Source organism: Eretmochelys imbricata, chromosome 2 (assembly GCF_965152235.1).
Source record: "Eretmochelys imbricata isolate rEreImb1 chromosome 2, rEreImb1.hap1, whole genome shotgun sequence".
Lineage (NCBI taxonomy): Eukaryota > Metazoa > Chordata > Testudines > Cheloniidae > Eretmochelys > Eretmochelys imbricata.
Genome location: NC_135573.1, coordinates 177,893,259 through 177,916,645, shown reverse-complemented (window position 1 = coordinate 177,916,645; position 23,387 = coordinate 177,893,259). Strand labels below are relative to the sequence as shown.

Sequence of the window (23,387 nt, the reverse complement as noted above, 5' to 3'; positions counted from 1 at the left end):
GCCAGGGATGTTTCAGTCCAACATTTTGGTTCAACTCATCTCTACTCCTCTGCTATAAAGGCTAATTTTCAGAAGAGCTGAGCACCTAACTCCATTTAAACTCAGTGGGAGCCACAGGTACTCAGGATCTTTGAAACTCAGACCCATACTCTATTTGGTAGATAATTTTCAAATTTCTTAAAGTGTATTGGGGAGAAAAATTGCAAACCATTTTTTTAAGTTGAGAGTGTAAAAATAAATCAATGAAGTAAAAATGATGTATTAAAATAGGGTTACAGCCAATCTCAACTCATCATGCAACTTTCCATCCTCTTGGAAACTCGGCAGTTAAGGAAACTCTGCAAGTTAATTAAATATTTTCCCATTGTGAGATAAAAATATATTCAATCCTGTTCAACATATTCAAAAAATAATCTGGAAAAAGGTGGCTAAATTTGCAGATGATACAAAACTACTCAAGATAGTTAACCCAAAGCTGAGTGCAAGGAGTCAAAGGGGATCTCACAAAACTGGGCAACAAAATGGCAGATGAAATTCAATGTTGATAAATACTAAGTAATGCACACTGGAAAATATAATCCAAACTGTACATACAAAGTGATGGGGTCAAAATTAACTGTTACCACTTGAGAAAGAGATCTTGTGGATAGTTCTCTGAAAACATCTGCTCAATGTGCAGCAACAGTCAAAAAAGCAAACAGACTATTAGGAACCATTAGGAATGGGATAGATAATAAAATAGGAAATATAGTGCCACTATATAAATCCATGGTACTCTCACACCTTGAAAATTGCATGCAATTCTGGTTGCCCCATCTCCTAAAGGATATGTGAGACTTGGGAAAGGTACAGAGAAGGGCAACAAAAATGATAAGTATGCAACAGCTTCCATATGAGGAAAAATTTAAAAAGACTGGAACATCTTAAATTAGAAAAGAGATGACTAAGGGGGGATATGATAGAGGTCTATAAAACCATGAATGGTGTGGAGAAAGTGAATAAGGAAGTGTTATTTACCTTTTCACATAACACAAGTATCAACAGTCACCTGATGAAATAAATAGTCATTAGGTTTAAAACAAACAAAAGGAAGTGCTTCTTCACACAATACACAGTCAACCTGTGGAACATGTTTCCAGGGGAAGTTGTGAAGACCAAAAGTACAACAGAGTTCAAAAAAGAATTAGATAAATTCATGGAGGTCCATCAATGACTATTAGCCAAGATGGTTAAGGAGACAATCCCATGCATTGGGTGTCCCTAAGCCTCTGACTTTCCCTCAGGTCAGATTGGCTGAAACCCTGTGGGGGCGGGGTTGCCTTTCTCTGCAACATGGGCCATGGGTCGCTTGCAGGTTTAAACTATGTAAATAGTGATTTCTCTGTAACTTGAAGTCTTTAAGCCATGATTTGAGAACTTCAGTAACTCAGCCAGAGGTTTGGGTCTATTTCAGGAGGTCAGACTAGATCACGATGGTCCCTTCTGACCTTAAAGTCTATGAGTCTAACTGCCAGAAGCTGGGACTTGATGATGGGATGATTGTCATGTTCTGTGTATTCCCTCTGAAGCATCTAGCACCTTTCATTGTCATTATGGACCATTAGTCTGACCCAGTGTGGGCTATTTTATGTTCTTATCAAAATCATGTATAGGAGTAAAGTCACATGCTATTTTGCTGTGTTTCAGAAAAATTTTCTTTAGACTTTTCCCATTCCATATTTGTATGTAAAATGTACAAAACCAAATTCTGCTCATGGTTAAAGTATTTTTATTAGTAGTATTACAGTAATACAGGGATGCATTGTGTGAGGCCCTGTACATACTCATGTTAAGAGGTTAGATCCTGCCTTGAAGAGCTTACCATCTAAATGGACAAGAAGAGGGTAGAAGACTGAAAGTATTATCTTCATTTTACAAATGGGGAACAGAAAAATTAACGCTGGGATTTTCAAAAATGCTTCAATGATTTGGGAACACAAATCACATTGAAAAGTCCCACCTTAAGAGACTTGCCCAAGGTCACGTGGGAGTTCAGCGACAGAGCCAGTAGTGGAACCAAGAGGCCAGTACTTCGCAGGACTGTAAATTCAGTGGAACACTACTTATTTCCACGGAGTTACTCCAGGTTTACACCAGTGCAGCTGAAACCAGAATTTGGCCCTTAAAGAGGCAATTCCTTAGCTAATAATATTTATATTTTGGGCTGAAAATGTTTCTGCTCATATTTAGGCACCTGGCTGATTTTTCAGATTGCAGAGCATGCAGCAGTTCCTTTTCGAGTCAGTACTGCAAAAGTTATTTGTGACTATTCAGATTCAAAAGGGAAATTTGATTTGACCATATTCACAACTTGTGCTGCGCAAATAATGAAAACAGTGATTACTGAAATAGTTTGTTCATAAATCTTTGCAGCCTGTGTCAAGTATGTGCCTTGTTAGCTTTTCTGGGTTTTTGAAATGAATGCCTAGCATTTGCGGGTGGTGTCCAGAATGACAGTCCCTTCCAACCCTGATAGTCTATGATTCTATGACAGGAGGACAGGGTTAGAATTCAAAACAACCTTGACAAATAGGACAGTTGGTCTGAAATCAACAAAATGAAATTCAGTAAAGACAAGTGCAAAGTACTTCACTTTGGAAGGAAAATTCAAATGCACAATTACAACATGGGGAATAACTAGCTAGACATAGTACTGCTGAAAAGGATCTGGAGGTTTTACTGAATCACAAATTGAATGTGAGTCAACAGTGTGATGCAGTTGTGAAAAAGGCTAATATCGGTCTGAAGTATATTAACAGGAGTGTCATACGTTAGCTACAGGAGGTAGTTGTCCTGCTCTGGCCTCAGCTGGAATACTGTGTACAGTTCTGGGCACCACACTTTAGCAAAGATATGGACAAATTGGAGAGAGTCCAGAGGAGAGCAACAAAAAATGATAAATGTTTTAGAAAACCTGACCTGTGAGGAAAGGTTAGAAAAAACTGGGCATGTTTAGTCTTGAGAAAAGAAGACTGAGGGGAGACCTGATAGTCTTCAATTATGTTAAGGGCTGTTATGAGGAGGACAGTGATCATTTGTTCTCCATGTCCATTGACGATAGGACAAGAAGTATTTGGCTTAATCCACAGCAAGGAAGATTTAGCTTAGATATTAAGAAAACTTTCTAACTATAAGAATAGCTAAGCACCGGAATAGGCTCCCAAGGGAGGTTGTGGAACTCTTCATTGGAGGTTTTTAAGAACAAATTAGACAAACACTCCTCAAGAATGGTCTAGGTATTCTTGGTCCTACCTCAGTGCGGGGGATAGATTTGATCATCTCCCAAGATGTCTTCCAGCCCTACATTTCTGTGATTCTATTCTATGAGTCTATTAATATATTCCTGCATTGTTAACCTAGTTCTAGCTTATATCCCAAATGAATGTGGGTCCAAATTATTCTGTTTTATTTTAAAATTCAGACATCCAACTTTCTCATAAGAGCCACCAGACTTGCCAAAACCAATCTATAGTCACTTTTAATTAAAACCCTCCAGTGGCAGCCACAGAAACACAGGAATTGCCATAGCATAATGGACCAGTGGCCCATTTAGTCCAGTATCCTGTCTCTGACAGTGGTCAGCACCAGGTGCATCAGCAGAAGATGCAAGAAACCTTACAATGAATAAGTATGAAATATAGTACTCTTAGTGGAATTTCTTTTCTAAATCCAGGCAATGAGGGTAAAATTTTCAGAAGTGCCAAATTACCAGTTAAAAGTCAATGAGACTTCAGCTTCTAAGTCACTTAGGAACTTTTTGAAAATTTTACCTTTAGTGATGAACTTGTGCTCTGAGTATGAGGGTTTATATTGCTTATATACTTTCTAGCCTATCTAATGTAACTGGAATGTCTAATGGATTTTTGAATCTTGCTATGTTCTTGGCTTCAATTATACCCTGTGGCATTGACTCCACAGGTTAATTATGTGTTGTGCAAAACATTGTTTCTTTCTATGAGTTGTAAATATGTTTCTTTTTAATTTCATTGCGTGCCATCTTGTTCTATTATGAGAAATAAATACAAGCTTCCAATTTATGTGCTCTTAACTATTCATTATATATAAACACCTCTATTACGTCACCGCCTATCCATTTCTTCTCCAAGCTATATGAAATAGTTGCAAAAAGAAAAGGAGGACTTGTGGCACCTTAGAGACTAACCAATTTATTTGAGCATAAGCTTTCATGAGCTACAGCTCACTTCATCGGATGCATGAAAGCTTATGCTCAAATAAATTGGTTAGTCTAAGGTGCCACAAGTCCTCCTTTTCTTTTTGCGAATACAGACTAACACGGCTGCTACTCTGAAACATGAAATAGTTGCTGTTTCAAAGTTTTTACCGTTTTCAAAGGTATCATTTTAAGCATATACAGTTGCCTATATGTATAATGAGAATTTTACTAGAACCAGTAATACCTTTCTAAACATTTTTAATGTTGTGAAAGGTATGACTAAAGTGCACCTGTTGTAGGCTTCATGTTTTTAATCTCTCTTCATAACCAGTTCTTTCCATGCACCTAAACATTTTCATTGCCTTCGTCTCAACCCTTTTCATTTCTGCAATAACCTCTTTGAGATTCTGTAATCGGAACTGAACACAGTAATAATGGTGAGGTGCATCAGCAACAATATAATAGCATTATATCTTTGGTATGATTCTCTGTCCTTCTCTTAATACAATCTAACATTTTGTTTGCTTTTTTGATCACCAGTGCTCTTTGAGCAGGTGTTTTCAGGGAGCTGTCCACTGTGACACGTTTTTCCCCTGAGTTGTTATAGTTAATTTGGAACTCAACAATGTGTGTGAGTCACTGAAATTATTCTATCTATATTGCATTTAATCTGTCATGGTGTTTCCCCAACCATGAATCTTAGGTCCTTTTGGGGTTCCTCATGGTCTTCTGTACCAACCTACATCATTGTGTCACTTGACGATTTTACCTGGTCATTTTTCACCGTATTCTCCAGGTATTTATTAAAATCATAAAACACTTGTCCTAATATGAATCCATAATAACCTCCCTCCATGAGAAAATTGACCATTTGTTCCTACTCTTTGTATTTCCTCTCTTAACCAGTTCATAATTCAGGACAGACCTTCACCTCATGCCCCTTGATTACTTAGTTTCCTCAATAGCCTTTTGTGAGGGACTTATCCAAATCCATAGTATACTGACAAGTGCATCTTTTTAAGAAAAACAAAACAAACAAACAAAAAAACAGCTGCTTAGCTGCCGTTGTTTTACCAGCCTGTTAACACTAAAATATTTCCATACTTGGAGGACCTCAATAATGGGGTCTTTTCTGGGGCTTACCATTACCCCAGCCATCACAATATTCTTTTCTGAAGAACTGACTTACATGGGGTTGCACCAATGTAACTGACAGGAGAACTTGGCCAATGAACTGTAGTTCTAAACATACCACTTGTGTTTAAAACACGCTCCAATTCATGTATCACTTCAACACAATATTCCTAATAGTTGGTGCTATTATGATCACCTGCTCGCCCACAGTACATAGAGGTACCTGCTAAGGCTGCTGTGTTATTTTCCAGTCTGCTTTAGGTGAGGTAGTTACCTTTGCATTTAATGCACTTTCTTGCTATTTCCTTCTACATAGCAGATTCAGTAAATCTGGTATGTAGTCTGACTTGTCCTCAGTCTTGACTTGTCTACTGTGCCTTCCAGGACTTTTAATATTTCATTGTGTCTTACAGCACTAGTGCCTTGGGGTACGGCTACACTCCAACAGGATAAAACATGCTCAAGGCAGCATTCTCCTACATATTCTGCACCTCGTCATTTTTGCTTATATGTTCCAAATTAGCTGTTGCTGAAAGGCTGAGGACAGCTCTCAGATGGGACTGTGTTCATTCTTTGTAAATCTGCATTCCAAATTTCAGGCCAAGAAAGTTTTCTTCCTTCAGCTTCTTCCCACCACATCCACTGTCCCACCTCATTACCACAACTCCATGCAATCCCTTGTTTTCTTCTCTCACATTAAAATGTAACTTGCTCTTAATCATTTCTTCTCTGCTGCGCTCTTGTTGCTTTGTTCTTTTATGAAGACCATGCTCTTCTTTCTCTGTGTTTCAATGTCGCCACTAAATTGCGGTGTCTCAGTCTAACTTCACTCCCTTCCTTTGCTTTTCGTAGTATCTGATTTTTCTTGATGATGCCAATGACACCAGTTTTTCTCATTTCTTCATCTATTGCACATCTGTGTCTCTGGCACACTAATTACATTCTCCATAATCCTTCAGCCAATTACATGGGTGAAATAGTGTAATTTTGGGGTAGAAATAGCTTTGTCCATTACGCTGTTTTAATGTGGTAGACTAAGGCTACAAAATACTCATAGTAACCTTCCAATAAAATTAAGGATTTCAGAAGTCTGCAAGGTCACCTATCTATGTACCTATGGCTTTCATCACAGTAGTATCTGAGAGTGTCACAACCAATACTGTATCTGCAAAACATCTCTGTGAGGGATGAAAATATTATTATCCCCATTTTACAGATGGGGACCTGAGGCACAGAAAGATTAAGGCTTCAATCAACTTAATATTAAGCATGTTAGTTGGTCTCATCCCTGTTGTGTTAAGCACTTAAGTATGTGTTTAAGTCTAATTGACACAATAGTATTTTTATTTCAGTACTGATGGTGGGCCAGGAGACTGAATGCTGCATATAAAAGTATATTTTGTACAAAAAATAAGTGTGTGTAATCAAACAACCAACAAATTCCATGAGGAAGATATATGTATGTATAGGTGTATATGTGTGTGTGTGTGTGTGTGTGTGTGTGTGTATGTATGTATGGGTGTGGATGGATGGAGGACTAGATAGATAGATACACATACTCACACCTATACCAGACATATATATATGTCCTAGATGGGGGGTTGGGGTGTATACAGATATATACCTATACATACTGTGGCAGAGCATCGGCTTTGCCTCGGGGGGGGGGGGGGGGGGGCCTGTGCTTCTAGGCGGTTAGGGTTTGCCTCAGAGGTTTGCTGTGACCTGCAGTGTAGCTTCTCTCCCCTCCTAGAGGCAAGGGTTACAGCTTACTGAGCCACCTTCATCAGCAGCCAGTCAACAGGTTTGGTGTAAGAGCCCTCTTTAGTCCCGGTCCTCTTTCTCAGGGAGTATTTGTGGTGTAGGGGCAGTGAGAGAAAACCCAGGCCCGCCCTCTTCTCTGGGTTCCAGCCCAGGGACCCTAATTGCCAACAGCAACAGATAGTTTTCCTGTACTACCGGAGCTATAGCCCTTCCCTTCCCCAAACAGCCCCTCCTAGGTACCTGACCATGCTTATCCTTCCAGCTCTTTCACTGGGCACCTTCTTTCTCCCAGTCTTCCCAGAACACACCTTCTTGCTCCTACCAGCCAGCCTTTCTAAAGGGGCTCCCTTTTAAACTAGTCCCAGCCAGTTCTGAATGGGCTTCAGGTGATCTGATTAACCTCTTTCCTTTGATTGCTTCTAATCAGTTCTTAATTGGTTCCAGGTGTCTGCCTGACTTAATTGCTTCTAGCACGTTCCTGACTGCTCTAGCCCCTGCCTTGGTCAGTCAAGAAACAGAAAACTAGTCATCCAGTGACCAGTGTGTTTTCCTTCTGCCAGACTCCTGCACCCAACCAGTCTGTGTCTGTCACAATACATATACCTTCCTCGGTGAATTTGTTGGTTGTTTGTGGTACATCATCAATAAAAATCTGGCTGCTGATCAACTTTCTCTTCAACCTGATTTATTGTGGTCATAGGCTGCATTTTACAACTCAACAAGTTGGACTTAGAGTGCAATTCTGGTCCCACAAGCAAAGCTCAAGGAACAGGGCCTTGCAGGGGGGATGTAGGCAGATGCTGTGGGGATGGAATCCTTGTCCCAACTCAGGTGTAGGATCCAGTGCATCGGCATGCCCTATTCACAGCTATGAGTGTTCACAGGCTGTACTAGTGGCGGTGCCTTGCTGTTCTCCCCCTGTGAAGGTTTGACGCTCAGGATGCACAATGTGTGTGTGGACTCTTTGACCACACCACTTTCGCACATGCACACACAGTTTGGCTGTGCAGTGTTTGTGGAGTCCCCCATAACATGCTCCCTAGACATAAGATGATTATAAGTATATTTTGAAATGTCAAATATGGGTTTCATTCTGCAGTCAGATCCACTTGTGTAAAATCTTACTCCTGTGGAGAACTCCACATAGGAGTGAAGCTCCATGTGTATAAATCTATTTGCAAGACTGGACCCTCTGAGGGTGGATAGAACGGGATACTTTGTGTTTGTACTTGGTGTGTGTACGCTAAATTTAGGCTTTGGGTACAGTGTTTAGGTCTGAGTGTGCCTGCTTTGGTGTAGCTTGAGTGTGAGTGGGATTTGGTGTGAGGTGCAAGCATGTAAGGGTGTGCGTTTTGCTGAGCACTGCAAGATTAATAAATTGTTTTTGAATGCCATGCCTGTTTATGCAGGGAATAACATTACAGTATCACTAGTTTTGAGGCCCAAAGGAAAGATAAATAGAACACATCTTTAATAGTAGAGAATGTGGGATAGACATTTATTAAGGCTGGTCAAAAAATTTTGATTGAAACTATTTTTCAATGGAAAATTGGGTTTTTGACTACATGAAATTCTTCACAAAAAGTGTCTGCTTTCCACTGAAAATTTCAATTTTTTATCAAAATACTGGATGCCTGAAACCCAAAATATTTTTACAGAAAACTGAAATATTTCAATTCTGAAGTGTTGCCATGTTGCCTCATGGAAGTTGCATTTCAGGTGCCTTATGCTCCCATTCAGCTCTGTGAGCTGGACTTCATCTCTCATGATGTGCTATATCCATGACACTGTCATGATGCACCATCTCCCCTCACCAAGAGGAGAGGCTGTGGTGCATCATGGGATATGTAGTCTAAACAGGGAATCCAGCCTATAGAGGGGAATGGGAACATCAGTCACCCAAACTACAACTCCCATGAGGCATCCCATGCACATTTCAGAATCAAGAAAGTTCATATTTTGATTTTGTGAGAAAAATTCAATTTATCCATGGAAAACTTTGACAAAAAATAATTCGTTTTCATTTTTGTCAAATTTTCCAGGGGGGAAAAAAATTCTGACCAGTTTTAATTATATTTCTCAAAAAATAGTACTAACAACAGAAAAACTACAGTCCTCTATTTTTATTACCAAAGTCTTATTTTTAAATTTTTCATACCATTCTTGTCATTCCTGTTAATCTCACCTACTCTGTCCTTTTTCCTCATTCTTGTTGCCTTTCTCATCCTTTTCTGTTCTTGATTGGTTGTCTATTTCCTCTTCTCTCAGAGTTCCTCGCCTTTCACTCTTTTCTGTAGGGCCATATTTTGCCTAGATCTTTGTCCATACTCCAAGTAAAGTCAATTTCAGTTCTGTGTGCAGTCTGAGAGCAGACTATTTCCCCTAGTTTGGTCTTTATTTCCTCTTCTCTCACTCTTCTCCTCTCATAGTCTATGCAAAATCATAGCACAGTCCTGCAATTTATGTTCCACAATTGACCTGTAACTTTCTGGTGCAGGTCAGAAGATCACCAATTTCACCTGTGGGCCTTATTGTATATTTACAGTCAACAATCCCAGATGTGGCAAAATATCACACACAATCGTTTAAGTGACAAAATTCAGTTTTATGGGCATAATTCTGTCCTCACTTATGTTGGCATAAATCAGGACTAACTCCATTGATGTAAAACTGGGGGAAGAGAGATAATAATCTGGCCCTTTCCATTTATGTACTTTTGTGAAAATGCAGTCATATTTCTGTAAAATATTATGCTCCATTTTGATGTTTTTCATGTTCTTCTTATTTCTGTGGCTGTAGCACAAACATGCATCCCTGCCAGATTCTGATCAGTGTTGCATACAGTAGTTATTCTGTGTGTGCCCACTATATCCACCTACACAGAGTGACACATACAGCAACAGCTGCTGCAATTTCTATACACTCTTCTGTCTTTGGATGGAAAATGTAGAATAGTCATAACTATATCTCATGGCTTACATACATGTCCAAAACTGGAAAAATGTCAGCGCTTGCATTAGCTTGAATTGATTGTGTCATCTGGAAAAGTCAAAGTTAAACAAACTGCCTTATTCACAATCTAATCATCACCTCTCTTTAAGTCCTATTTCTGGAATGGAAATTATAGTGGGTGAAAACAGAGAGTACTTTAATGCAATTTCATGTCATAGAACACCATCATTGTTCTTTAAGCATGACATTTGCAGCCCACCCATCAACCATTAAAACAGGGGGTTTGCAGGAAACTATACAGGAGGGAGAGAGGATGGAATCTACCCTCTACCCATGGATATGATATGGGGTAATTCTCCAGCCTCTCTGCAGCGACTGGAAGAGAAGCCACCCACTCAGAGGCACTGCTCCTGAAAGCACCGCTCTGATGTGGCTTATGCACAAGGGATGGAATGGCCAGCTCTGCCATATTCAGCTCCCTCCAGGAGCTCCTTCCCTACCTCCCAGCATTACCACAGTAGTTCTGCTATGTTGGGGGTTTTCCATGGACATTTTGCCCATAGGCAAAATCCTCCCCAACTGAAAAAAAATCTTTACGGGTATTTTTGATGTATCGAGATCTTTGAAAGTTGCAAGTATGTCAGTCACATCCTTGGCCAGTATAACTCTGATAGGGCTTGAAGTTTTTTGGAGAAAATCCAATTGTTTAACTAAACCTCAGGACTGTGAAATGATTTTGCTTTTCGATCCATAAGGAAACCATAGTAGTCTAGAGCTGGTAGACTGACTTATACAAGTACATGAAATCAATTATTAAAAAATTAACATGATTTTCCCCCAACCCCCAATTTTTGAATTGTTCTATAATAGGAACAAGTACATTAAAAGTAAAAAAGATGCAAATATGTGTTCCAAAGGAGGTGGTAAGCCACCTTGAATTAGAACAAATACGTCTAACAGGTATCAGTTGTTCTGGGTACTTTAATTGTGTCTCTGTTTATCATCAGTCTTTTTGTGTGTATGTGGAATGTACTCCTAATTTTGGGTGCCACTAAAGATGCCAAACAGACCTCTTACGTGAAGCTGCTTGTTCAGTAAAATCGAACAATAATTTTCTTTATGCACCTTAAAAATTCAAATGTAACTCATTCCTCCTCAACAACACCAAGTGGTTCTTTATTTCCTCACTGTGAGGACTCACAGGGCTAACAATTAGCATGACTTATGAGTCCTTTTTGTTCATTTTTGTAATCTTTTAGGCCTACAGAAAGAATCAATACGTTATAAAGCGATAATAAGGACTTGTTATCTTAAGATGATATATTATGATATTTTACTGTAGTCTAATAAGGCTGTGCCAGGTTATAATAAATCTATAATATTAGGATATAGTAAGGCTGTTTTATATTATAGGATAATATATCCCACCTTCATTCCTGGTAAAGATCTCCCCTTGAATTTGAGGGAGTTTTGTGTAAAATGAGTGAGACAGACTGACCTCACTGAACATTAAGCGGTGGTGGTGCTGTCTGGCTTGTTGGAAAAGGTGTGTTCCCCTTTAAGGGATAGGGAGTGATTTGCAGTGGCATTTCCATACCAGGTCAGCGTGGGGAAGCTCACCCATCCCTGCCCCTGGTGACCAGAAGAAAAGGGGGGACTGTATATGTCTACGCTGGTACAGAAAAAGACCTCTTTTATCCGGACCAGGCAGAGCAGTATACACCCTCCTGTCTGTGGAGGTAGTTAAATACCAGGTTTTGTCATGATCCACTTGGGTATTATGCCAGTCACACCTTTCTCAGAGGGATGGGAAGGAATTTTTCCCTCAGCCCCAGGTAGGCAAAGCGACATGGGGGGAGCATTCGCCTTCCCCACAGCAGGGTGGGGGTTTAGTTCAGGCAAAAAAGAAATGGGAGTTAGATTATGATGTTGCAGCTCACTGTGTAAGCTTGGGGTGGATGTCTAGTGCAGGTACTCCATAGGGAAGGGATACGGTGATCAGATAAAATGGATTGGTAAAGAAGCTATTCTTTATAGGAGTGGAAAGAAGTGGGGCTTGGGGCTCTTATGACCAGTATGTCCGGGAGTCATCCCTCCTGCTCCTTTATAACCTCCCTTAACCTTCATTTGAGGAGGGGATTAGGTCCCAGCAGTGAACTGGGTAGGAACCAGGATGGGTAAAGGGGGAAGACAGACAGCAGCCCTCCCCTCTTGGGCACGTGTAAATGTTTATGGAATTATCTGCACTGTACAGTTTTATCTGCTGTGTACTCCTGGACATTTAGGAATAAAGTTGCAGCCTAATTGAATGACATCCAGTGTCTCCTGTCCTCCTTCCGGCATACCTGGACAATGGTCTTTAGCTTTTCAGGCCTGCATAAGAGTCCATTTATGAGGAGAAAGGGTCTGATCCTCCTCTTGCTTCCTCCAGTGTAAATCAGAAGTATCTCCACTAAAGTTAACAGGGTTATACCATTGTAAAGTTGGTGGAAGATCAGAGTCAGATCCATAATGTATCATGGTATATGAATTGCATCTAGCCATATTTGAGGAACATCTTAGCTATTGGAAAATAGAGAGAGAAATGCCAATCCTGATGGTACGTGAATGGATTTCAGCAGTGTCACAGGGTGCTACCAAGAAAGAACAGGTTTGTGGACTAAGTAATAATAAGGCATTACAAATAATTTTGAATCATTGGCTAGTGTCACGAAATGGACTATTCCTTTATTTATAGTCCCATGGTCCCACTCTGAAAGGACCCTTCCACCTTCATGAAACTACATTGACTACATTAAATAGGAATTAGGGCTTGTCTTCATGGATCAGGTTGTAGGGTGAGGGCTTATACTGATAAAATCAGAGTCTTGCTGGATGTAGCAGGAATCTCTCTGATACTCATTCCAATAAAAAAATATAAAGAACCTGTGAAGTTTTTAGTAGTAGAGAAATTATCTGATTATATTAAACAAAATTGGAAGGGTGGTTGTTTGACGCAGCTCAAGCTGCCCCAGTAAACCCTTTGTCATCTAACTTTGCACATGTTATTATATGCGCCTTCAGAGTCAACAGTTTCTTTGGGAAAGTCTCTGATTACTAGTACATTTATAAATTTTTATTCTTACATTTTAACATATAGCTCCATCAGCCCTCCCAGACGCAAGTGGGACAAGCAGCCTCACAATCCAACCTTCTGCATTTGGCTCACAGTCAAGCATCTATGTCTCAAAGCCCAGTGCGTCAGGCTTCCTCTTCTTCCTCCTCATCCTCCTCCTCTTCAGCTTTGAGTGTTGGCCAGTTAGTCAGCAGTAAGTATTGCGCCCTGGCTCTCTCTTTCTCCTATCTGTTTGTTTCCATTCTTGCTTATCTTCCTTATCTACCTTTCCTTCTTATTCATATAATGGACTGTATATTGCTAACTGGAGTAATCTTTGCCAATAAGAATTGCTCAGTGCTGTGATTCAAGGGGCCTAAGAAATCCAAACCAGCACTAAAAATGGTCCTAAAAACTGTAGTAGTCCTTGATTGATTACCCTAATCGTGGACAAAGTGGCAACCTATCCTCATTCTTAAAACTAAAAGGTATTTCATGTTGTGCCAGTCTCCAACTATCTGTGATCAGAATGATACCTACATGAGGAGAGGATTACCCAACATCTGTCTACTGTGGGGTTTATGCATCTTCCTTTGAAGCATCTGTTTCTGGCCACTATCGAACAGTATGCTTGACTAGATGGATCTTGGATCTGATCCAGGCTGGCAAGTGCTTTGTTCCTTTAGCCAACCTAGAAACTGAAGCTGGTGCAGAATATATCAGCCTGCTTTTTAAGTAGTGTATCTTTCCAGGAACATATGACACCAGTGCTCAAAGGTATGCACTGGCTGCCTGCTGGTTTCTGGATATTGCTTAAAGTGAGGTTTATTTTCTCCCAATAGCTTCAATGGGATAAGATCAGGAAAATATGAAAAGATGTACAAAATATGTGATGCCTTAAAAAGTTGCCTTACATAACTAAAGACTAATTTGTGTGTTGACCGAGAGTGTGAACTAATTTGTGTGTGGAAAGGGGAGTAACCGGACAGTAAGACTTCCCTTTACTCACCTGTGTGAGCTGCCTTGACCTTGAATTCCAGCCATAAGTGGTCAGAGGCACTGTATGCCCAATTACTCTCCATTTTGGGCAAATGGAAGAAGAGTGGGCAAGGAATGAACAAAGCCTTGGCTCCATCCCTACCCATACATTGGCCAGCATGGCTGAGATAGTACACCAAGGGTAATAATTTAGGACCTGATCCAATGCCCACTGAAGTCAATTGAAAGCCTCACATTGACTTCAGTAGGATCAGTCCCTTACTGCTCCAACAGGCAAGCAGTAAATCAGTACCTCATGTGGGGAGCAAGGGAGGAATTGTGGCCCTTTAAACAACAATTTGATCCCTGTCCTGCTCCTGAGACAGTAATGTACCCACTTTCTAAAAGCTCTGTCTAGTCTTGAGCTACAATTCAGCCCTACATAATTTTACCTCAGTAGGGATTTGCAGTATTTATTTCAGGTATAATTAGTGAGAATAGTAACATTGCAAATATTCATGTGCCCATGTCTATTTAAAAGAGGTAAGTTACTTAGGGGTGACATCTGTGTGGTAATCTAATGAATTACTTAGGGCAAGATTCTGCCATCTTTACTCACATTGAGTCATAACTTACTTTACAGGTAGCCCTACTGAAATCCACGGACTAAGGTGCTACTCAGCATGAGTAAGGGTAACAGAATCTGGCCCTTCATAGCTTCCAGTGAAATACATTTTCCATGTTGTCTGTTTCTGTTTGTTTTTCATTCTATGTATATATTTTCTTTGTGATTTTACATCCGTTTTCCCCCAATATGTTTTCTAAAATCTTTCAGCCTTTTTTAAATTTCTGTATATTTTCTCTAATCCCCTCCTTTCTTTCCTTTCTATTATAGATTATCTCCGATGATGTTCTGTGATACCTTTTTATGTTTCCTTTTGTGTTTCCTTTTTCTTTCCCTCTCTCTCTCTCCCACTGTCTTTTTCCTTTAAAGGTTTTTATTTTAATTTTAGCTTTTAAGGTCAGATCTTGCAGTTGTTAGTCCTCATTCAGACAAAGCTGTTCATGGGGGGAGAGTGATAGCTCAGTGGTTTGTGCACTGGCCTGCTAAACCCAGGGTTGTGAGCTCAATCCTTGAGGGGGGTCATTTAGGGATCTGGGGCAAAAATTGGGGATTGGCCCTGCTTTGAGCAGGGGGTTGGACTAGATGACCTCCTGAGGTCCCTTCCAACCCTGATATTCTATGATCAATTTAAATAAGAGTTTGACCTGAGCAAGGACTGCAAGATTCACTCTGTTTTTTTTCCTTTTCCTGGTATGCTGTACTTACCCTTATTCTCTTATCCTGTGTGTGTACTCTTCTCTCAGATAATTCACTCCTCCCCACTTGTTTTCTTTCTTTCTTTCTTTCTTTTTTATTCACATACCCCCAAAGAAAAAATGTTAAGGGTCATTTTTCTCCTACTTCCCCATCCAGTTCCCTAACCTCTAATTCTTCTTCCCCCGCATTTCTTGATCTTTCTCACCACACATTGCTATGAATACTATATCTCTCTTCCTCTCGCTATGGGACCCATCTTTCCCTGAATCCCATTCTCTCTTTGTCTATCCAGGTCACCCATCACCATAGTATCTGAGCACTTCCCACAAATAAACAAACTACAACAAAGCTATTTCTCTCTTCCTTTTCCCCTCTCCTGTGAGCCCACATGTTTCCCAACTGCACTGTCTTGTCCTGCCTCTCCCTACTCTATTTACTTTCTGTTGTCCTTACCTGACCAGCTACCCTCTGTTCTGTCTTCCACAGTGAGGAAGTCCTCACCCACATCTTCCCTCTTGCTGGTGTTCCTCACACCAGGAGTTCTACCTTCCCTCAGGGTGTGTTATTTCCTCTGCACTGTTTTTTGTCCATTACTACACAGATAGGAACAGATTTTCATTCTGCAGGAGAAAAAGCATACCAGGCCTTACTTAATCCCTGCAGAGCTGACACTGGAAGGAGACATCCCTGAAGAAGGAGGAAAGCTCTCCAAGGCAGGAGAACAGGAAAGAATCTGTAGGAGTTTTTGAATCCCCTGGTTTCACACCAGATTCTCTTGCCTCCTCCTCCATTAATGCCCCCAGCACCAGAGAGGAAATTCCATGTGGTATCTTCTCTGTCTCCTCAAGTGGAGGGGTTCCCAGTATGCATCTCTCCCGGTAGAGGTCCCAAATGGCTCCTTCTCCTCTCAGCAGAAGCTGGTAGCTCTGCAGCCATGGTAGAGCTTTAATCTAAACACTGATACTATTGACCATGACAATTCCATAAGACAGGCATATACCCCTTTTTCCTCATTGGCATTATACTATCTACTCCACGCTATCAGCTGGATTTAAAAATCAACCACCTTCTTTACAATGTAGAATGAGAAATTTGCATTAAAACAGGAGGGAAATTACAGACTTAGCAAGAAAGATGGCAAGAAAAATCTAACCTGGCAATAGTGTGAGATGGGCCTGAGCCATTATAGATGATTGTGTCAAAGGAATCATACAAAAACTAATTTTCTGCATATATGAGCAGTAAGGGTCTGACTGAAGTCAGAGGAGTCTTGCCATAGACTTCAGTGGGCTTTGAATCAGACTCTAAATAGAAATCTGATCCAAAAGCTACTTTCTGCAAAGTTCAGGGGTGGGAGAAAGTATTCCAGTACTACCCCTGTCTACTAATACAATCCCTGTTCTAAAGACATCACATGAGAGTAACATGCCATTTCACTAATACAGATACCAGCTATTCTCTATCATGCGTGTCAGATATTTTCCTCCTCTGTTCATGTTTTGCATGATAGGTTTTGATCTCCATGCCCAAGGAGGAGTTCAGGCTAATTCTTCCCTAGTCCAAGATCCCAGTTCAGGAAATGACCTACAGGAGGAGTCCACTATGGCAACCCTGCCATAACAAAAGAGTCCAGTTGAAATAAAACTCAATGCAAAGCATCCATAATCATGTACAAACAAACAAGCCTTAGCTTCTTACTCCTTTATCCTTTCCCTCCCAACAGGCTTCAATCTTTCCACCGACTCCCAGCAATAGCTATAAATACCCTTAATACTGAGTTTGCTGCTTTCAGAACTACATTTAAAAGTACTTTGGAAATGGCTGATTTGTCCATTGGTCTGTCCCTAGCATCCTAGGGCATCCTAAAGCAAAGAAAGGAAAGAAATGGGGGAGGCCATCATCTTAATGCCTTGTATCCTTTGGATTATTCAGGGGACTCTTTACAATGTATTGTGTCAGTGGGGTTATATACATTTCTGAAAAGATTTAGAAAGGCATAAAAGGCACTTAGGCTCCCAACTCCCATTTGTGTCTTTGAAAATTTCCCCATTAATAACCAATGTGGTGTGTAAGTCATGTATGTACATAAAGTAGGAATATTTCAAACATTTATGGGGTAACAGTTACTTTCTGTGAACAATCAAACTTTGTAAACCCGAATGATCTTAGTTATATTTACACACACTAACTATATATAAAAACATACAATTTATACATACATATTATGCACACACACAAAGGTATAGTGTGTGTATATATTCCCTCCTTTCTTTCCTTTCTATTATAGATTACATATAAGTCCTAATTTATCTGAGCACATGCAGTCTCCACTGACTTCAACAGGAGTTGCATGGTTGAGTGCTCAACACTACACACACACACGCACACAGACATGCATACAATAGCCCACAGTATGGGATATAACCCTCTGCAATTTCATTTAAAATCCAAGCTATTTTGAAACTGTGGAAGAGAAAAATAGCATTGTTTCTGATAAAAATTATTTAGGGTTTCTAATCATCATAGGCTAAATTGATATGCTAAAAATCTCTCTCTTTTGCTCTCATTCATCTAAGAGACTTTTTAGATGACATTTCAATCCTAAGGGAATTTTTACATCAAATTATAAACCCCTGAAAATGAAAGCTTTGTTACTGACAAGTCCTTAACTGTAGCAGTACTAGCAGGAGCCACTATAATGTGGTGTTCAGCACAGTAATGTAGTTTAGCACAGTCCTTGCATTTACAGAAATTGATGGGTTATTGTGCTGAAAACTTTTCACCTAAGAAGTCTCAGGAATGAGGTGAAGAACAATAGAGATGTCTCGCGGGGAGAATGCCTTCACTACACGCAGGATTGAACAAGACTTTGAAATCTTCCACCATCCTAGTCCCATGCTGTCTCCGGCTTGGTGAATGCTTTCATTTAGCCAGGGATCAGTAGCTTGGGGGGGGAAGTTTCATTCTCCAGCTGTTGTGTCATTTCCCTTGATAAGTCCTAAATTGACCGAGTTATCCAGCACCAAAGGAGCCTTCCTATGGTAGACATCCTTTATTATGTGCCCTTTCAGGGACAAAGGTTTCTGTGTCAGTAAACCACTATGGAGAAAAAGGACAAATTTATTCTCACAGCTTCATAAGCATTATCTTCTGGGTCTAATGTAAAAGTAAAATATTGTGCAGCACTACCATCTAAAGCACGATTGCTGAAGTTGCAAATACTCTGCTGCTTGGTTGGCAACGTGATGGGTGCAGAATGTAAACCCTGAAAGGATGTTTCCCACAAAGACATGTTTGAAGCACTGGTTACAAAATTAAGATGTTTCAAACAGAAATATTTGGATGGGATGGGCTTGAGTGGTTTTTTTTGGTTTTCCTTTGGTTGGTTTGTTTGCATTTGTTCCAGCTAAAGCAGAAAAGTCTTAATTTCAAATTTAAAGACTCAGCCCATTTTCATCAGTTGTGCACATTTTAAGCTCCAAAGATAATCAGCCAAAGATAATCAGAGAAGATTGTGAGCGTTATTTGTTGAAACTGGAGGAGATTTTCAAAGGCAGGAATGATAATGAAGCATCTAAATCCCATTGATTCAAAAAGTAGTAGCAAAAAATTTTAAGTACATCAGAACCACTGGACGATCGAGATGCTAAAGGAGCACTCAAGGATGATAAGCCTATTGCGGAGGAACTAAATGAATTCTTTGCATCATGGCTGAGGATGTGAGGGAGATTCCCAAACCTGAGCCATTCTTTGTAGGTGACAAATCTGAGGAACTGTCACAGATTGAGATGTCGTTAGAGGAGGTTTGGGAACAAATTGATAAAATAAACAGTAATAAGTCACCAGGACCAGATGGTATTCACCAAAGAGTTGTGAAGGAACTCAAATGTGAAACTACTAACTGTAGTCTGTACCCTATCATTTAAATCAGCCTCTGTACTAAATGACTGGAGGATGGCTAATGTGACGCCAATTTTTTAAAAGGGCTCCTGAGGTGATCCTGGCAATTACAGGCCGGTAAGCCTGATTTCAGTACTGGGCAAAGTTGTAGAAACTTTTGTAAAGAACAAAATTGTCAGACGTATGTATGTAATTTACTGGGGAAGAGTCAACATGGTTTTTATAAAGGGAAATCATGCCTCACCAATCTTAGAATTCTTTGATGGGGTCAATAAGCGTATAGACAAGGGGGATCCAGTGGATATAGTGTACTTAGATTTTCAGAAAGTCTTTGACAAGGTCCTTCACTAAAGGCTCTTAAGCAAAGTAATCTGTCATGGGATAAGAGGGAAGGTCCTATCATGGATTGGTAACTGGTTAAAAGATAGGAAACAAAGAGTAGGAATAAATGGTCAGTTTTCAGAATGGAAAACGGTAAATAGTAGTGTCCCCGAGGGGTCTGTACTGGAACCAGCCCTATTCAACATAGTCATAAATGGTCTGGGAAAAGGGGTAAACAGTGAGGTGGCAAAATTTGCAGATGATACAAAACTACTCAAGATAGTTAAGTCCCAAGCAGACTGTGAAGAGCTACATAGGATCTCACAAAACTAGGTGACTGGACAAAAAAATGAAGATGAAATTCAGTGTTGATAAATGCAAAGTAATGCACACTGGAAAATATAATCCCAACTATACATATAAAATGATGGGGTCTAACTTAGCTGTTACCACTCAAGAAAGAGATCTTGGAGTCACTGTGGATAGTTCTCTGAAAACATCCACTCATTGTGCAGCGGTAGTCAAAAAAGGAAACAGAATGTTGGGAATCATTAAGAAAGGGATAGATAATAAGATAAAAAATAGCATATTGCCACTATATAAATCCATGGTATGCCCACATATTGAATACTGTGTGCAGATGTGGTCGCCCCATCTCCAAAAAGAGATATTGGAATTGGAAAAGGTTCAGAAAAGGACAACAAAAATATTTAAGGGTATGGAACGGCTTCCATATGAGAAGGAATTAATAGGACAGGGACTTTTCAGCTTGGAAAAGAGACGCCTAAGGGGGGATATGATAGAGGTCTATAAAATCATGTCTGGTGTGGAGAAAGTAATAAGGAAGTGTTATTTAGTTATCAAGTTGCAGTGGGGGAGGTTTAGGTTGGATATTAGGAAAAACTTTTTCACTAGGAGGGTGGTGAAACACTGGAATGCGTTACCTAGGGAGGTGGTAGAATCTCCTTCCTTAGAAGTTTTTAAGGTCAGGCTTGACAAAGCCCTGGCTGGGATGATTTAATTGGGGATTGGTCCTGCTTTGAGCAGGGGGTTGGACTAGATGACCTCCTGAGGTCCCTTCCAACCCTGATATTCTATGATTCTATGATTTACTCCTTCTCATAACACAAGAACTAGGGGTCACCACATGAAATTAGTAGGCAGCAGGTTTAAAACAAAAGGAAGTATTTTTTCACACAACGCACAGTCAACCTATGGAACTCCTTGCCAGAGCCTATTGTGAAGGCCAAGAGTATAGCAGGGTTCAAAAAAGAACTAGATAAGTTCATGGAGGATAGGTCCATCAATGGCTATTAGCCAGTATGGGCAGGGACGGTGTCCTTAGCCTCTGTTTGCCAGAAGCTGAGAATGGGAGACAGGGGATGGCTCACTTGATGATTACCTGCTCTGGGCTAGATGGACCTTTGGTCTGACCCAGTATGGCCGTTCTTATGTTCTTAAGTTCTTACAGTGGAGGCACCTACCTGCCATTTGTGCCTTTGAAAATCTTCCCTACTGCCTTGAAATGAACTGTAAATACCTCGGTCTGCAAACTTGGTAGCATTTTAGCGAAGAAAATAATTAAGAATGTTTTGTAACTTCTGACAGTACCAATCTGTCTCTGTTAGAGGGAAAAAATCCACTTTACACTTCCCAAGAAAATATAGTAATTCTGGACGGCTCAAACATAGTATGAAGCATTTACACAATTTAAAAAATATTTCAACAGATCCTCAAACAGCCACTGGTGAGGTGGATGGGGTGAATTTGGAGGAAATCCGAGAATTTGCCAAAGCTTTTAAAATCCGGCGCCTGTCTCTTGGTCTGACCCAGACTCAAGTTGGCCAAGCTCTAAGTGCCACAGAAGGCCCAGCCTATAGCCAGTCTGCCATCTGCAGGTAACAAGTTACATAATAAGCTATATTCTCCTCTCTTTGTTCTTAATTGTATTTATTATTCTGGAGTATACGAGTGTTTTAATCATGTGTCCTTAGAATTCATTACCTACTTAGACTAGCAAATAATGTCGGTATCTGGCAGATAAACTGTGCTTACTGTGTACCTCTAAAGCAACTTTTGTCTTTTCCTTTTTTAACGGAAGGTATGAAACAATAAATACGTTCCTGGCATTGAGACTTAATTCAGTAGTGGAGCAGGAGACCCTGCTGATGCTGTATAAGCACCAGCTGACCCTCTTCATACTGTGCCATTTTCTACAGATAGGGTTACTGAACAGATATTTCATGGCTGCATCCCTGCTAAGTTAAAGCCTGTATTATTGTGGTTTGCACTTCACATGCAGGATGTTAATGATGATTTACCTAGGCAACACAGAAGGGAGAAAAAATTTAGTACATGATATCTTGCAAACTTCCGAGCGTTCATCTTTTTATTACCCAAGTGTTAAAAAAAATGTACAGAAAATGAGTAAGAATCCGCTCTAATCTTAAGAAAAAAAATGATGCAGTCTTGATGGAGTTAAAGTGAAGTAGTCAGAAGCAAACACCATGTATATGTGTATGTATGTTACACTAATCCCATGTTTATGCATGAGGTAACAAACACACTTAGGTAACAGCTTTTTCCTCTTGGGCAATGCCTTATAGTCCTCCTCCATCAGTGAAAGCCAAGAAACCAACTCTAAGCTCATTTAAGTGGATTTTGTTCTTGGTGATCCATGAAATGCTCTGTCTTTTTATCTGCTCTTTATACTTTTAATGTATTCCCCATAGAACGGAAGTGTACTTTTCCTGCAGTTTAAGACTAAGGTTATAAATAACATCAGTATGGGGTAGTGAGCTTGCAGCTCACATTTTGCTCAATGATTTTCCATAAAACCCATTGATTGTTGTTAAATACAAAAAGCTCCATAGGATCCTCTCACTTCTATGGTCTCCCCTACTGTTTTTTCTTATAAGATACCTCCCTGTAGAAAATAACCTTTATTCAGTCTATACAAGGATACTACTGCTGGGAAATTTGTTTCAAGACTTGTATATTGTTATACCAAACAACGTGTACTGAAGCATCAACACTAACAAGCAACACCAATGATATGAATGCGATTGCTGCTTGTTAATTTTATTTCTTCTGTATGGTCAATTGGTAAAGAACACCGAAAACAGGAAGTGTTTTTAGCAACTGCCAATTTGTAGTAGCTGTAGATTGCTTTTTAACATGCCATACTTTAAGCTTATAAATTGCAGTTTGCTTTGCTTATGTTTGGTTTATTTTCATCTTGTTTCTCCCCTCCACTCCTCTCCCCCGTCTCCCCTGCCTTTAACATGCAGATCCCAGTAACCTGGTTGGGATGCTTTGAATTACAATGAAAAAAGGATTACCCACGAAGTGATCAGAATGAAAAACACAGCTATGATTAAGTTAGAAGGAGATAGCTAATTAAGGGCCAGAAGTGGGGAGCCTGACATTAAGTACACACTTACCCCCCTCCCCTCAGTAGCCCCATTGAGATCAGTGGGAGTATTGGAGGAGTGAATCAATGCTGAGCCTGAGTAACAGGTTCAGAATCTGGTCCCAAATGCTTGCAAGGTTATAATTTTTACCTTTTCCCCTCTACCTTTTGAGGCATCCCATTGGGATGCAATAATCTGTAATGACAGTGCACTTCTTGTTAAGCACAAAGGCAGGCCACTTCATGAATAGCAGTAACCCCTTCCTCAGAAATACTGAGTTCTCTCTTTCCCTTAATG

The 23,387-nt window shown here is 40.1% G+C and overlaps 1 protein-coding gene across 1 annotated transcript in view; it reads left to right on the top strand.

Annotated features, from left to right (window-relative positions):
- The window catches only part of POU6F2 (POU class 6 homeobox 2), a 369,219-nt gene that overhangs the window by 343,758 nt on the left and 2,074 nt on the right, over positions 1 to 23,387 (top strand). Inside the window, exons 8-9 of the mRNA XM_077809224.1 lie at positions 13,203 to 13,371; positions 21,407 to 21,575. Of these exons, the coding sequence (XP_077665350.1) occupies positions 13,203 to 13,371; positions 21,407 to 21,575 (338 nt within the window). The remainder of the gene's footprint in view (positions 1 to 13,202; positions 13,372 to 21,406; positions 21,576 to 23,387) is intronic.